This window comes from Macaca thibetana, chromosome 5 (genome assembly GCF_024542745.1).
Source record: "Macaca thibetana thibetana isolate TM-01 chromosome 5, ASM2454274v1, whole genome shotgun sequence".
Classification (NCBI taxonomy): Eukaryota; Metazoa; Chordata; class Mammalia; order Primates; family Cercopithecidae; genus Macaca; species Macaca thibetana.
In genome coordinates, this window is record NC_065582.1 from 156,083,430 (window position 1) to 156,096,861 (window position 13,432).

At 35.3% G+C, this 13,432-nt stretch overlaps 1 protein-coding gene across 11 annotated transcripts in view; it reads right to left on the minus strand.

Moving 5' to 3' along the window:
* The window catches only part of PCDH7 (protocadherin 7), a 427,914-nt gene that overhangs the window by 353,804 nt on the left and 60,678 nt on the right, over positions 1–13,432 (minus strand). Inside the window, exon 2 of one of the 11 annotated variants that reach the window (XM_050791298.1) lies at positions 7,304–7,363. The exons of the other annotated variants lie outside the window; for them this stretch is intronic. Within the exon in view, the coding sequence (XP_050647255.1) occupies positions 7,304–7,363 (60 nt within the window). The remainder of the gene's footprint in view (positions 1–7,303; positions 7,364–13,432) is intronic. 11 annotated transcript variants of the gene reach the window in all.

Below are 13,432 nucleotides of genomic sequence, written 5' to 3' on the forward strand. Positions count from 1 at the left end.
TGCACACATAGTTATTTAATATGCTTCGAGTTTGTGGAAGTCTTTCATACCATCAAAATGCCTTTTTAAAAAATCTGTTCTGAATTCAGGAACAAAGTATATGTGTATTCTCATGTTTTAAAGTGAAGAATTACATTTAATTCTGCTGGTATGTGACACAGCCATCAATAATTCTGCAGCTTTTTCTTTCTTTCTTTCTTTTTTTTTTGATTGTCTTCACTAAACCCTTTGGGAATACAATGGCTTAGGTCACAACATGAAACATCATGCTAATTAAAGTGCTAATTAACTGGTATAAGAAATAAATTGCATGAAATAGACTGTTGTATTACTTTGTTTTAACTTTTGTGTCATTTCAACTTGGTAACTACTAATTTAGAATCTTCTAATCATGCTCTTTAATCCAAATGTTAATCTCAAATGACAAGAGCACACAGTTACTAAGCAGTAGTGCAAGATACATATTGCATTTCTTCCTAGTATTAAAGTGGGCTATTGAAAGATAAAAAGGTTCTGTGTTTGCATTCTCCTAGGTATTAATTTGAATACAATCACTCTTAAAGTAGGACTAATTGGAAGTAAGCCTCATAAACATTTTCACAAACTTCTCAATCTAAATAGCAAGGCATTTATGTGACTGTTCATCAAAGGATTTTTATTTAAAAGGCCCACGTGATAAATTTGATTGTATCCTTAATATTACCAGTGTCTTTCTTAACATGTAATTTTTATCAATTACGTAACTTTAACAATCAGGTTTCAATTTGGGGTTGAAAAAGTGGCATACATTTTTATGTAATAAGTACGCAGGGTTTTCTAAAAGTCAACCAGCAGAATGTTAGAATACTGTACCCACTCGAAATGTATTATCGGGAGGCAGCCAGTTTCTGATCTTTCTGGAATGCACATACCAAACGTCTGCTTCTTTCATAAGTCTGACACATAGGGGAGAAAAAAACCCACGCTGACCCGCCTGTAACAGCTAGACACACAGAAAAGAAAGATTAGAGACCTGGATCCCCCTCAGCTCCTACTGAGACAGAATTTTCACTGACACAATTGAGCAGTAGCAATTAGAAAACAGACTGAGCTGTACCTGATCTCAGAGCTCCAATCTCTTAAAATTGGAAATGTTAATTTTTCCCCTAACATCGAACCATATAGACTAAAACTTCATTTTGAATCACCATAATTTTAACTCTTCATTGGAACTTCAAAAAAAAAAAAAAGCAGCATAAGGTAGATTATTGTGGTGGTATTAGCATCCATAAAAATAGAGCAGCCAGCCCTTTCATAAAATCTGTAAAAATTATTGACACTTGTCATCTAATGAAAATCTGAAGTTGATTTTGTTTCTTTGCTGATGCTCAGTTGCTAAACTGTGATATGAAATTAAAATATAACTTTCTCATATTTTCACACATGATACTATGTATCCCAAGACCAGAGAGTCATTTCTGAGAGCAACATATTCTAGTCACAATTATTAATCAATATATTTATTTCAAAAAGTAGTTTCAAACAAGCAAAACTGAACATTCTCAATGGTTGCTCATTTTATCTTCTCCAAAATACTCTTAGTTAACTATTTCCAATGAAAGCCACTGACTTTTCAGATATTAAATGTTATCCAGTTCGATTAAGCAAGCATTTTTGTTTCTGTTCATACACTAAAATCTTATCACTTAATAAACACAGCACATTTGCTATTTAATGAAAAACTTTTGAAATAAAATCCTCATCAAAGATAATAGACACATTAAATATTTGCAAAGAATAACAACTACCTATTTGTGAATTGGTTATTGTAATCAGTATTATCTTTTTATGATAATACGACAATTTATAATTCTCAGGTTTCACGATTCTTATGCTACTAATAGTCGGAGGAACTTGTATATACCCTTATGACTGTGGATAAAATGATTTTCAAAAATTATTCTTTGACCTTTTTGGAAACTTTCATCATCGGTTTGTGACAGAGATTTGATTTTGGCTTCCACAGTTTCCTCTCACTTGTCTATGCCTGAAAAAATTACAGCTCACAGAGCTATAAGATTTGAATTATATTTGAATTATAGCAGACCAGAAACTGGAGAACTTGTATCTGCTGAATTTTGCTGAGTTTCACACAACAGCATATAGAAAATATTGAAGGATCGGGGTTATCTTTTCCATAGGCATTTCACCTTTTGACAATGATACTGGGTTTATTTTGGCCCATGAGCATCTAAGTCAGCAACTACTACACTCTAGTCATATGTTAAATATAGAAATAACAATAAGAAAATTAATAATTGCTGACATTTATTGAATTCTTCTTATGCTGGTCACACATAGCCTGGATTAATGTAATCAACAGTCATAACTAATTTATAAGGTAAATGGTAAAGATTGTTAATAACTTCATATAAATTATGAAGAAATGGAGGCAGTAAGATGTAATTTGTCCAAAGTTCACTCAACTTGTAAATGTATGAACCACATTTCAAACCCAAGCAGGCTGAATTCCAGACCCTGCACTCTTAATCACTATGATATTCTGCCATTTAGCACACTACATTGTAACAACTAGCCTGCATGGATGACTGTGTCCCCATTAGGCTGTGAACTCTCCCTGTTCAAAGAATGCAGTTGCTATTTTCTTCATTCCATATGGGTTCCAGCGGCAAGATACTCATTTTCAAAATGCTTTTTGACACAAATACTACATATGTACAGGAACATATGTTAAGCCTACAAAGCAGGTAAATTGGAAAAGAATTTCCCTTTTTTTCTGTCTACTTTATTTATTTATTTATTGTTTTTGGAGTTTTCTTGAGACAAGGTCTCTCTCTGTCATTCTTGCTGGAGTGCAGTGCCGTGAACACAGGTCACTGCAGCCTTGACCTCTCAGGCTCAAGCAATCCTCCCACCTCAGCCTCCTGAGATCTGGGACTACAGGCACGTGCCACCACACCCAGCTAATTTCGTTTTTCACTTTTTGTAGAGATGAGGTCTTACTATGTTACCCAGGCTGGTCTTGAACTCTGAACCTGAATTGATCCTCTCACCTTGGCCTCCCAAAGTCTGAGATGACATGCATGAACCACCAAGGCCAGCCCTGTCTATGATATTTAAAGCAGTTTTTTTGTTGTTGTTTTTTTTTTTTTTTTTTTTTTTTTTTTTTTTTTCTTAGACATGTCTCACCCAGGCTGGAGTGCGGTGGCGCGATCTAAGGTCACTGCAACCTCCGCCTCCCGGGTTCACACCATTCTCCTGCCTCGGCCTCCCGAGTCTGGGACTACAGGCGCCCACCACCATGCCCGGCTAATTTTTTGTATTTTTAGTAGAGAGAGGGTTTCACCATGTTAGCCAGTATGGTCTCCATCTCCTGACCTCGTGATCCGCCTGCCTCGGCCTCCCAAAGTGCTGGGATTACAGGCGTGAGTCACCGCACATGGCCTAAAGCAGATCTTCTATATCAGATTTCATCTTCACCCAACATTTCTGTATGCTAGAACTTCTGAGTACCTTTGCCATCTAAGGCATGCAAGTTGAATCCATCAAGCTACTGGATATGTGATTTAAGGAACCACAAAATTCCTCTCTGCATCCCTACATAGTTCCCGATTTATTAATTACTATTTGGCATCAAAGTTCTGAGGCCCGCCTGTTGAGTGTGACCTCTGAACTCAAAGTCCAGTTCCACTTCCTACTAGTTCGTAGCTTTACAAGTTACTGAAACTCTGGGTCTCATTTTCCTCATCTGCAAGATGGGTATCATGAAAATAATAGTATCTGCTTCAGGAGGTTAATAAGAATATTAAGAGAGCAATTAATATATCGCCTCTACAGAGTTGACTCTGTAACTTAAGTTTATAAAATCATCAAGGAAGTATTAGAATCAGTTCAACTAAACTATATTTACCAAAACAGGGAAGTGAAATAATAGCATTCAAAAAAATAAATAAATAAATAACAAGAACTAAAACCAAAAGCAAGGTTTTGATCCTTAATAGCGTATTTTAGATTTTGTTTTATATTTTAGTGACATTTTTATTCATGTGAATCCACATCTAATGATGGATTCTGCACATAAGTTTTCAATTGGCGATTCTCATTCACAGCTGCTCTTCTGCTGTAGATAGCCATTTTCCTTGAGCCAAGTTTAGTCTTCCTTTTTTTTCCCCCAAAATAGAGGCAAGAGGAAAGGGTAGAGGTTTATTTAGAAACAGGGGGACATAAGAGAGATTTGGTAGGTGCAAGTCTGCAAGTCTCTCATCTAATCTTCTAAGGAAAATAAATTAATGGGACAAAATTAAATATCATTATCTCAGTTTCATCAATGGCCAGAAATTCGCCTAAATAAAAAAATTCAGTGTGACCAGTGCTCTAAATAAGGATTCCTGAAGATTATCCATGACACCTTTGGGATTATGAAAGTGACACTATTTTGCAAGTCAGCATTGCTGCAAAGAAGGAAAAAAAAACCCTCTATATATGCTTTCATTTTGCTTCCTACTGGTTCCCTGACCTTTCACAGTTGGAGTAGTAGCAGGAAACTAAAATAAAAGCACTATTTTCTGTGTGAGGCACTTTGCAAGTAAACATTAATCGTGAAATTATAAGTCACAAGACTTCTCTGCCTGTTGCTTCTTCTAAAGCAGAGAATTACTATTAGATGAAAGAGCCTACAGCAATAAACATCAGGGGCTGGTGTTTCCTTCTCCTCTGAACTCAATCAGGCTGATCCAAGTCCAGAAATGCCTTTGAAGTCAAGGAGACCTTCATGTGCTGATCAATCCTTGCAGGGGTAAAGAGCAAGAAAAACTGGTTCTTGCACTTTAATATTCTGCCAGGCAATGCATTCAACTCAATGCAGAACAAAAAGGTTTCCTCTGTTACAAATTGAGTGATTTTCTACTTGGGTACTGCTTGCCACAATTAGCTTAGGTGGGGACCTATCGATCCTAGAACACGATAACTTATACCTCAGTACATATTTCCATTAGGTTAAACTAATGGTGAGGTAGCAACAACCGTCAATTCATACTGTCTCTTGGTCTTGTGCTTGGGGTCAATTTAAGTGGAAACCAACATGTGATTCTCTTAATATGACCGATCAATATTGATTATAAGGTGACGAATATTAAGTATCTGTTTGAAACATTTCTAAGTTACCAAAACCTTTGAAGTTAAGAATTAAAATGATCTTAAAATCGATAGTGTATTCCAAAACCCAACTGAAAAGTCCGAATACCCGTGAACTCATAAAATGTATCCCTCATGTCTGCCTATTTAGTGGCACAGCAAAATTTGACATCTAGACTTCGGACTTGTTCAGAGTGCTTTTCTCCACAGTCTCATAATTAGCTCAGTCAAATCTTTTTATCTTAAGTGTCTAAGATAAACTGTTTTCTCTCCAATCGTAAAGCTGTAGAGAGTGTATTCCAAAAGCCAGCAATATGAACCTATTTTATGTCCCATTATGTTTTAAGAGACTGTTAAAATAGGAAATATAGGCATTTTATAAAGTAGCTTTTTTATTATTTTGGTCACAAAAAATATTCAATACAATAGAATTATACAGTTTGTTGACTTATAATTTATTATAGTAGCATAAATAAGGACAAAAATCCCTGTAATATTATAGATAGGGTACCAACTGCAGTTGATTGTCACATAGAAAGAAGAGGTAAAAATTTGAACTATAAAGTTAATTGGCAAGATAAAAAGACATGAGTACAAATTGCAGAGAACAACAGTTTCAAAATTATTATGGCACATGATGACTACAAAAAAATATGTCAATCTGTTTTAAATATTCACTACCTTATTTATGTTAATATATGATTACATGTTATATAACTCAGGTTGAAGGAAAGTGGGGGAAAAGCACATGTAACTTATTGGTAGAATTAAAATGTTATAGTTAGAGCATAGATTATTTCCCTATTCTTTTCCACAGTAGCACCCATGATTCACATCCTGCCACTATTTGAAACAGCCTGAAGGAGGACACTATGAATTTCCAACTGTCTGCAGACTCATTTCACATGAGCCTACTCTCATTATTTTCAGCCATTGGTATCATCTTAATTTAAATAGCTCAATTGCATTAAATATTATATTTAATTGGTAAATTGTTGAAGTAGTCCATTCTATTTTAAAAGTGCCTCCTTTGTGAACAATAATCTTCAATAATGATAACAGAATGGCTTAAGACAGTTTACTCTACCTCTTTACATTCTAGGTAACAAACCAAAGTGCAAATGCTAATCATTAAATTTTACCACCTTCCACTTGTACACACACACACACGCAAATGCATACACATACCCTCACACCCATACAAAAATTAGACTTTATATTTATACAGTATCTTCAATTGAGCAAGTAACTGTAATGCAAAGAGGTTCTTCCAGCATGCAACTCATCCTCAATAAATTAAAAAAGGCCCTCCTCTGCATATATAAATGCATAGGACCACAAATTTAAAAGGACAGTTTCCTATTGATATAATGGCCATACACTCCTTGAACACTTACGTAGTTAATCCTAAATTCAGTTGAAAAGTGTGTAAAATGTCTGTGAGATACACTGTGACCTATATTCTGCTTTTACACCATCATAAATTGTGTTTCAACTAGTGTAATAATGACCTAAATTTTATTTCCTCTCATGTTCACTAGATTCTCACTTTCCCTGATTGGCAATAGTATTTCTTCTTAATGCCTTATTAAATAGCATTGAATTGTCTAATTTTCTCGGATTTCAATCCTGAGGTATACATTTCCATTTTCTTTGTTGATCTAGCACAGGCTCAGGTGATTTCTATATAATGCATCCAATTGGTTCAAACAAGGCAAATGAAATCACATATATACTAATCTCCACATTATTAACTATAAACAGTAACAAGATACATATCTGCACTCTTTGCTTGAGCCCATTCAAGTGCAAACTGAAGAAAAAGAATTTCCTGTTCTTCTTTTCATCCTCCTGAGTATGGCGGTATCTGATTCTGTTTCTCCACAGTAATTGATAAGATTGCAAAACCTCTCTCACATCCCTCCTTTATTCCATATTGAGAGCTTGATTTTTTTCACTTGTTTGCAAAGCGCAGTTTGATTCCATTTTGCAGAGATCTTACTTTAAAGCTTTTTTTGTTTGTTTTCTTCAAAATCAAAGCTTCATTTTAATCAGTTAGTGATCCTGCCCCTTGGGAATCGATTTCTTTTTACACAAGACAAATCCAGGTCTATTAGGATCCAACATATTGAGTTGGAACACTGCATGTATTTCACTTACGAGCACATACATTCATTTTACACGATTCCTCAATGTGGCCAGAGGGGTTCGTGGTCTGCAATGTATCCACCTATAAAAAATACAAAAATATATGTCTGCTTTACAGGGATGTGAGTAGGGTTTTGCCAGCCTAGTTCCAAAGCTTGGACTGCACGTCTTGGCTGATAGTATTCTTTCCTTCTTTAAGATGTATTTGCAGTAGCCATAACCTCTTTCAGAAGCCATAGAGACATAACAGTCCTCACTACAATGAACAGCCCTGGGGCATCCAAATCAATACAGCTGGCTAATCTCAAGGATGCTATCTCTGACAAGAGATGTTTGCATGGTGTAAGAAACATTGCATCTAGTGTGTTTCAGAGTTCAAGCTTTTCAAGGCTATGAAATGTCAAAAGAAGAGGGGCTGGGGAAGTGTTTTTTGCTTTATTTATATTACAAATACAAACAAGAATGAAATGGTAACTTTGCTGTCATTGCTTTCACAACTTGCACATCCCTAAGATCTCAGAGATATGAGCTGGATCTGAATGTTCACACCCTTCCAAGTAGCTCTAGTCTCTTAAGGCAATCATTAGATAGCTCACTTTCTCTATAGAAATCGGGTCAGGTTATATATGCTATCAACAAATGGCCTGCTGATTCTCTGGTCAAGGATGAATTGCTCCCCTCTTCAAAGTCATGACTGTAAAAGGGCAATGTTTCCCAACTTTGTTTCTAGTTTGGAAAAATAAAGTTATGATAAAAACTCCTTCAAAATATTTTGGTGCTAATGTCAGTTTTAAATAGTGTTAAATATTTCTCTGAACTTGTGCCTGACCAACAGGCAATTTCTACTTTCAGTGCTAGAAAGTACACAAAGTGTCTTTTTCCAATTCGGTGGTGGTGCAATTGATGTCAGTAAAATCTTAGTAAGTCTGAATATTGCCAAAAAATAAAAAATAAATCACTTTCATAGAATAAACATGGTACATTTTGCTGCCCAAAGTACTTATTTTTAAGAATTAGGATAAGTAGAAGAGAAATATTCCAGTTGATTTCCAATGTAAGAACGCATCAGCACACCAGAGTCAAAGTAAAAAAGAAATTAACGACTTATTTCACTGAATGTTGGACCAACTTATTTGTGAAAGTAAATGGTGTAATAAAACAAGTAATGACTAACTTTAAAATTAATCGTTTAAAGAAAATAAAATGTATTAAAATGCTCTGACAGTATATTATCAATATTAGCTGCATAAATTTAAGCAGCATTAAAATATGTCTCAATTTTAAAATGTAAATATTATCTTCTTCTAGAAATAAAAACAATATCTTTTTGTTTCCCGAGCAGCTTTGAAAATTAATACATATGGGGATATTCAGGCTAAGTACATAGAGCAGAACACATTTATCAAGGCATCTATGATAAGTGAATGTTTATGACTTAAATTTTTAGTTTCAGATAGTTCACCTTATTTTACACAAACCATATCACTGCACATTTAATTTTAAAATTCCTTATACATAGATGAAAGCTAAATATTTCAAACTTTCTGATATTGTGTGTTATTTACTAACCAACTAAAACTACATTAAAGTAATGTATACCAAGACCACATTAGATTTTCCTATTACGCATTTTTCCTATATATGATATAATTCCATAGCGGTTATCAACTATTTAACTATTTTTGTGAAGTTATTCATTCAATTATCACATTCTGTACAAGGCTACGATGTGGTCTATGAAGGCAAATATCATGTACTTAATGTTTCTTTTCAGTGTTGGCACATTGTTGGTAGCCCTGAAAATTGGATTAATGAATAAATGCATATTTGGAAATAACCAATTAGGGAAATCATATTACTTGTTATATCATAGTATCACATATATAATTTTAATATTTTGAAATCATATGGTTACCTTTGACTTTCTATTGTTTCTCATATTTTAGATTATGGAATACACCTCTTTCAAACTATAGTAAATGCTCTTTATTTTACTGGCATCCCATTTTGCCCCCTTTGTTTCCCATCTCTCTCTTAAATTTAGTCTAACAACCTAAAATTTCATTAAGCTTCTCTTGTTAATTCTTCTCCTATAATAGTATTTCTCTTCTTTTCTTAAGGGAAAGATACTATGTAAATTTTTATGCAAGGTTGTAAATAAATGAATAAATAAGTAAAGCATTTTTAAAAAAAATATAGGAAATTATAGGTGTCAAGTGTTTTAATTTTTATCTTCAGGACTTGATTTACACTTTTAACTTAAAAGCATCCCCAGGAATATAATGCATTTAAATATTATATTACTCATATTGCTATGCAGCATAATGAAGTCCACTTATTAAAATGTTATTGAGGAACAGAAACTCTCTCATTTCGTCGGTTAACTACATAACAGCAGGCTTCTATTTTTGTGATTTAAGCTGTGATGTGCTGAACAAATGCAATGGTGTACTAATACTCACCTGTCACTAAAGCAAAAAGAAATAGGTTCTTTTCTAACCATTAAAGATTAACGTTTAGAAACAAAAAGTGCCTATCTTGAATCACTTATTGAGTTTATACACAACTACTTAGGAATCACCATTCTGAAAACTGTCTTTGGTGAGGGTCAGAGTAGAAATGGATGTTACCAGGATGTGTTGGTTTTGATTTGAATCAGCTAATTAAAATGGCCCTAGAAGCAATTTGCAGATCACAGACACTGAGGAGATAGGCTGTAGTAAATCAGACCAAACCAATCTTTCAGTCAGGTCCAATTCAGCTGAAGTTGTATAGACACGGCCTTTGTCTTCGCCTTTCAACCTTTCTCCTGGATTTGTTCTATCACCCAGGCAACAAGTCTCACACACACACACACACACACACACACACACACACAAACACACACGGGGATGAAACCACATCATTCCTTCATGCTTTCTACAAGGTTATCTCTGTGTCTCACTCAGTCCATTTCCTACCCCAGAGACTAAATTAAGCTGCAAACTTTACTTAAAAAAAAAAAAAAAACAGTAAAATGTTAACTTATATAAAAGCTATATTCTTTACCTTCTCTAGACCTCCCTGGCAAACCATAGGTAACTAGTGCTAGGAGAAGAAAACTGAATTATGCAGAGAATTGGAAAAGGACTCAGACCTGGGTACAAGAACACACTGAACACCCACACATAGGAATAAACCTGTCCTTTATGATCCTGAAAAACTTCAAAACAACCAACAGGGAAATATGTATATTTTAAAAGAAACAGATGTCTATTTTTCTTCTTATGTTTATTAGGTATGCTTCAATACTAAATCATGCACTATATAATTGGTGTAGATTCAGTACAAGTATCTGTTGAATGTGTTTGCATATAATTGGCAATATCTATAATGGGTTCATGAATATTCATTATCTTTTTCCTTGTCTAATGTTCAAATCTAGGGAAAAATAAAAAGTATGATATAAAATGCAGAGTATGGTCCATGACCCAGAAAATCAAATTGATGTTAGCTTCCACAGTCTAGGAAAAGGAAGTTGACGTTAATTTTTAGAGCATAAATGCGTAATACAGGAGCTGAACCATTTGTTAAGAATAACCAATGCTATTATTAACACTGAAAAGTTTATCTAGTTTTTTTGTTTGTTTGTTTGTTTGTTTTGAATACTAGAAAACCATTTGAAATGAAAGCCGGGACACAGAGTGAACATGGGATTTAAGAAAGTGGAGGACTATGAGAAGGACAATTCTGGATGGTATTTTGGTATTTTACTTTCTTCTGATTTATACAAGTAATATATCAAAAACCATAAATGATAATAATTATTCATTACAGTGACACTTGTATAGATGTTGATGGGGCTCAAGAAACACCACCCCAAAATATGGTACCTTGGCATTTGAGAAAACAGCAGGAGCAGTAAAGCCAACTCTCACCTACCCCTTGCCCTTCTCCCTTGAAGCAGGTCATAAGACTCTCATTTGAGAGGTGCCCTCCACATACCCGGAGGAAAGGAACATGCTCGTCTTTGAAGACACAGTGCCACAAAGAAGAATCTGAACAAACAGGCCTTGCTAAGTTCCCCTCTGTTTATAGACATTAAATCACACCTCTTTTGTCCAATCATGCTCTTCTATGACTACCCACCTGTTCATCAAACCCAAACATTAAAAACATATGTTTACTTACTTCTTTGGGTCTTCATTTTTTAATGAGGACTCCCATGTCATGGAAAACTTATATTAAATATAAGTTTCATGCTTTGCTGTTATTATTCTATCTTTTGTTATAGGTGTCTCAGCTATGAATCTAGCAATGGGTCATAAAAAGAAATATTTTCTCTCCTACAATGTTTATTACAAGATTGCATTTAACTATCTAATTTAACCTCAAAAAGTGCTTGTAAAGTAGGAACCATATTTTTCTCATTTTACACTTGAAACAGAAGCTCAGAGAGTTTAATCTCCTTATATAAAATCACACAGGTAAGTGGTAGAATTAGGGTTCATATCAGACAGAGTCCCTTTACATTATGTTGCCTCATATTTATTTTTTTAAATCCAAGTTCAAATCTTTTAAAAATAGACAGCAAAGTTATCATTGTAGTATCTCCATTTTTGGCACCGTTTAAGAAAAAATAAGCAAACTTATACAAGTTTGCTAAACTAATATGAACAAAAGTGTTAAGAAACTCAGTTCTAGAAACTTCCATATATATCATATTCTATCATGATTATTTAAATTCACAAATATATAAAGATTCTATCATAATTATTTAAATAGATGCATACCTAAGAAGCAACTTCTACATACCTGAAAGTTGTCTAAATTGCAACAAGTAAAGAAAAAGAATTAAAAGATTCATTCTATCCAATCAAAGAAAGGGAAGTCTATACCCATTTACGTATGTGATAGTACACACACACACACAAAGGCCATTAGCAACCGTTTGAACTATACTCTTAAAAATAAGTATTTCAGTCTGTGAGTCAACCACTGATTAGCTACGTAAGAAAAGGAGACAGAGGCCAGGCGTGGTGGCCCAGGCTTGTAATCCCAGCACTTTGGGAGGATGAGGCGGGTGGATCACCTGAGGTCAGGAGTTCAAGACAAGCCTGCCCAGTATGGAAAAACCCCATCTCTACTAAAAATACAAAATTAGCCGGGCATGGTGGCACATGCCTGTAATCCCAGCTACTTGGCAGGCTGAGGCAGGAGAATCGCTTGAACCTGGGAGGCAGAGGTTGCGGTCAGCCTAGATTGCACCATTGCACTCCAGCCTGGGCAACAAGAGCGAAACTCCGCCTCAAAAAAAAAAAGAAAAGAAAAGAAAAGAAAAGAAAAGAAAAGAAAAGAAAAGGAGAGAAAAGGAGACAGGAGATAGAAAATGTTATACGAATTCCTCATCATGGATACTTGGGCCCTGACTTCAGAGTATAAATGATTTGGGAATTTACAAAAGAATGCCTTGGGGCCAGGAGCGGTGGCTCAGGCCTGTAATCCCAGCACTTTGGGAGGCTGAGGTGGGTGGATCACGAGGTCAGAAGATCGAGACTATCCTGGCTAACACGGTGAAACCCCGTCTCTACTAAAAATACAGAAAAAATGTGCCGGGCGTGGTGGCGGGCACCTGTAGTCCCAGCTACTCGGGAGACTGAGGCAGGAGAATGGCGTGAACCCGGGAGGCGGAGCTTGCAGTGAGCCGAGATGGCGCCACCGCACTCCAGCCTGGGCGACAGAGTGAGACTCCGTCTCTAAAAAAAAAAAAAAGAAGAAGAATGCCTTGGGTTGGATAGCCAAGCAATCAATGTTTCCTGACTGAATGATTGTTAAAATCATGGAATCTCAGGATTTATTAGAAAGAATACCATATGTTATGTATAAGTTCAGTCATGTAAGAGGCATGGAAGGAAATACAGTCCCGGTTCTGAGGAAACTTTTATTTATCTTTTGAAATGGTAAAACTATTTCCTATAGTTTCACTTACTTGGCTCTTTCATTTTTCTCTCCAAGGTTACAATCTGCTTATATGCACAAAGTTAACAGGAAGGTACAAGGTGAGGTCAGAAAACAGTGAGAGGATTTAGTTTCCCTTCCTAAACCAGAGATTTCCTTAATTCCACTCAACTCCATCATGAGCTGTTTTTCCTATATTTTCTACTTAGTTGAA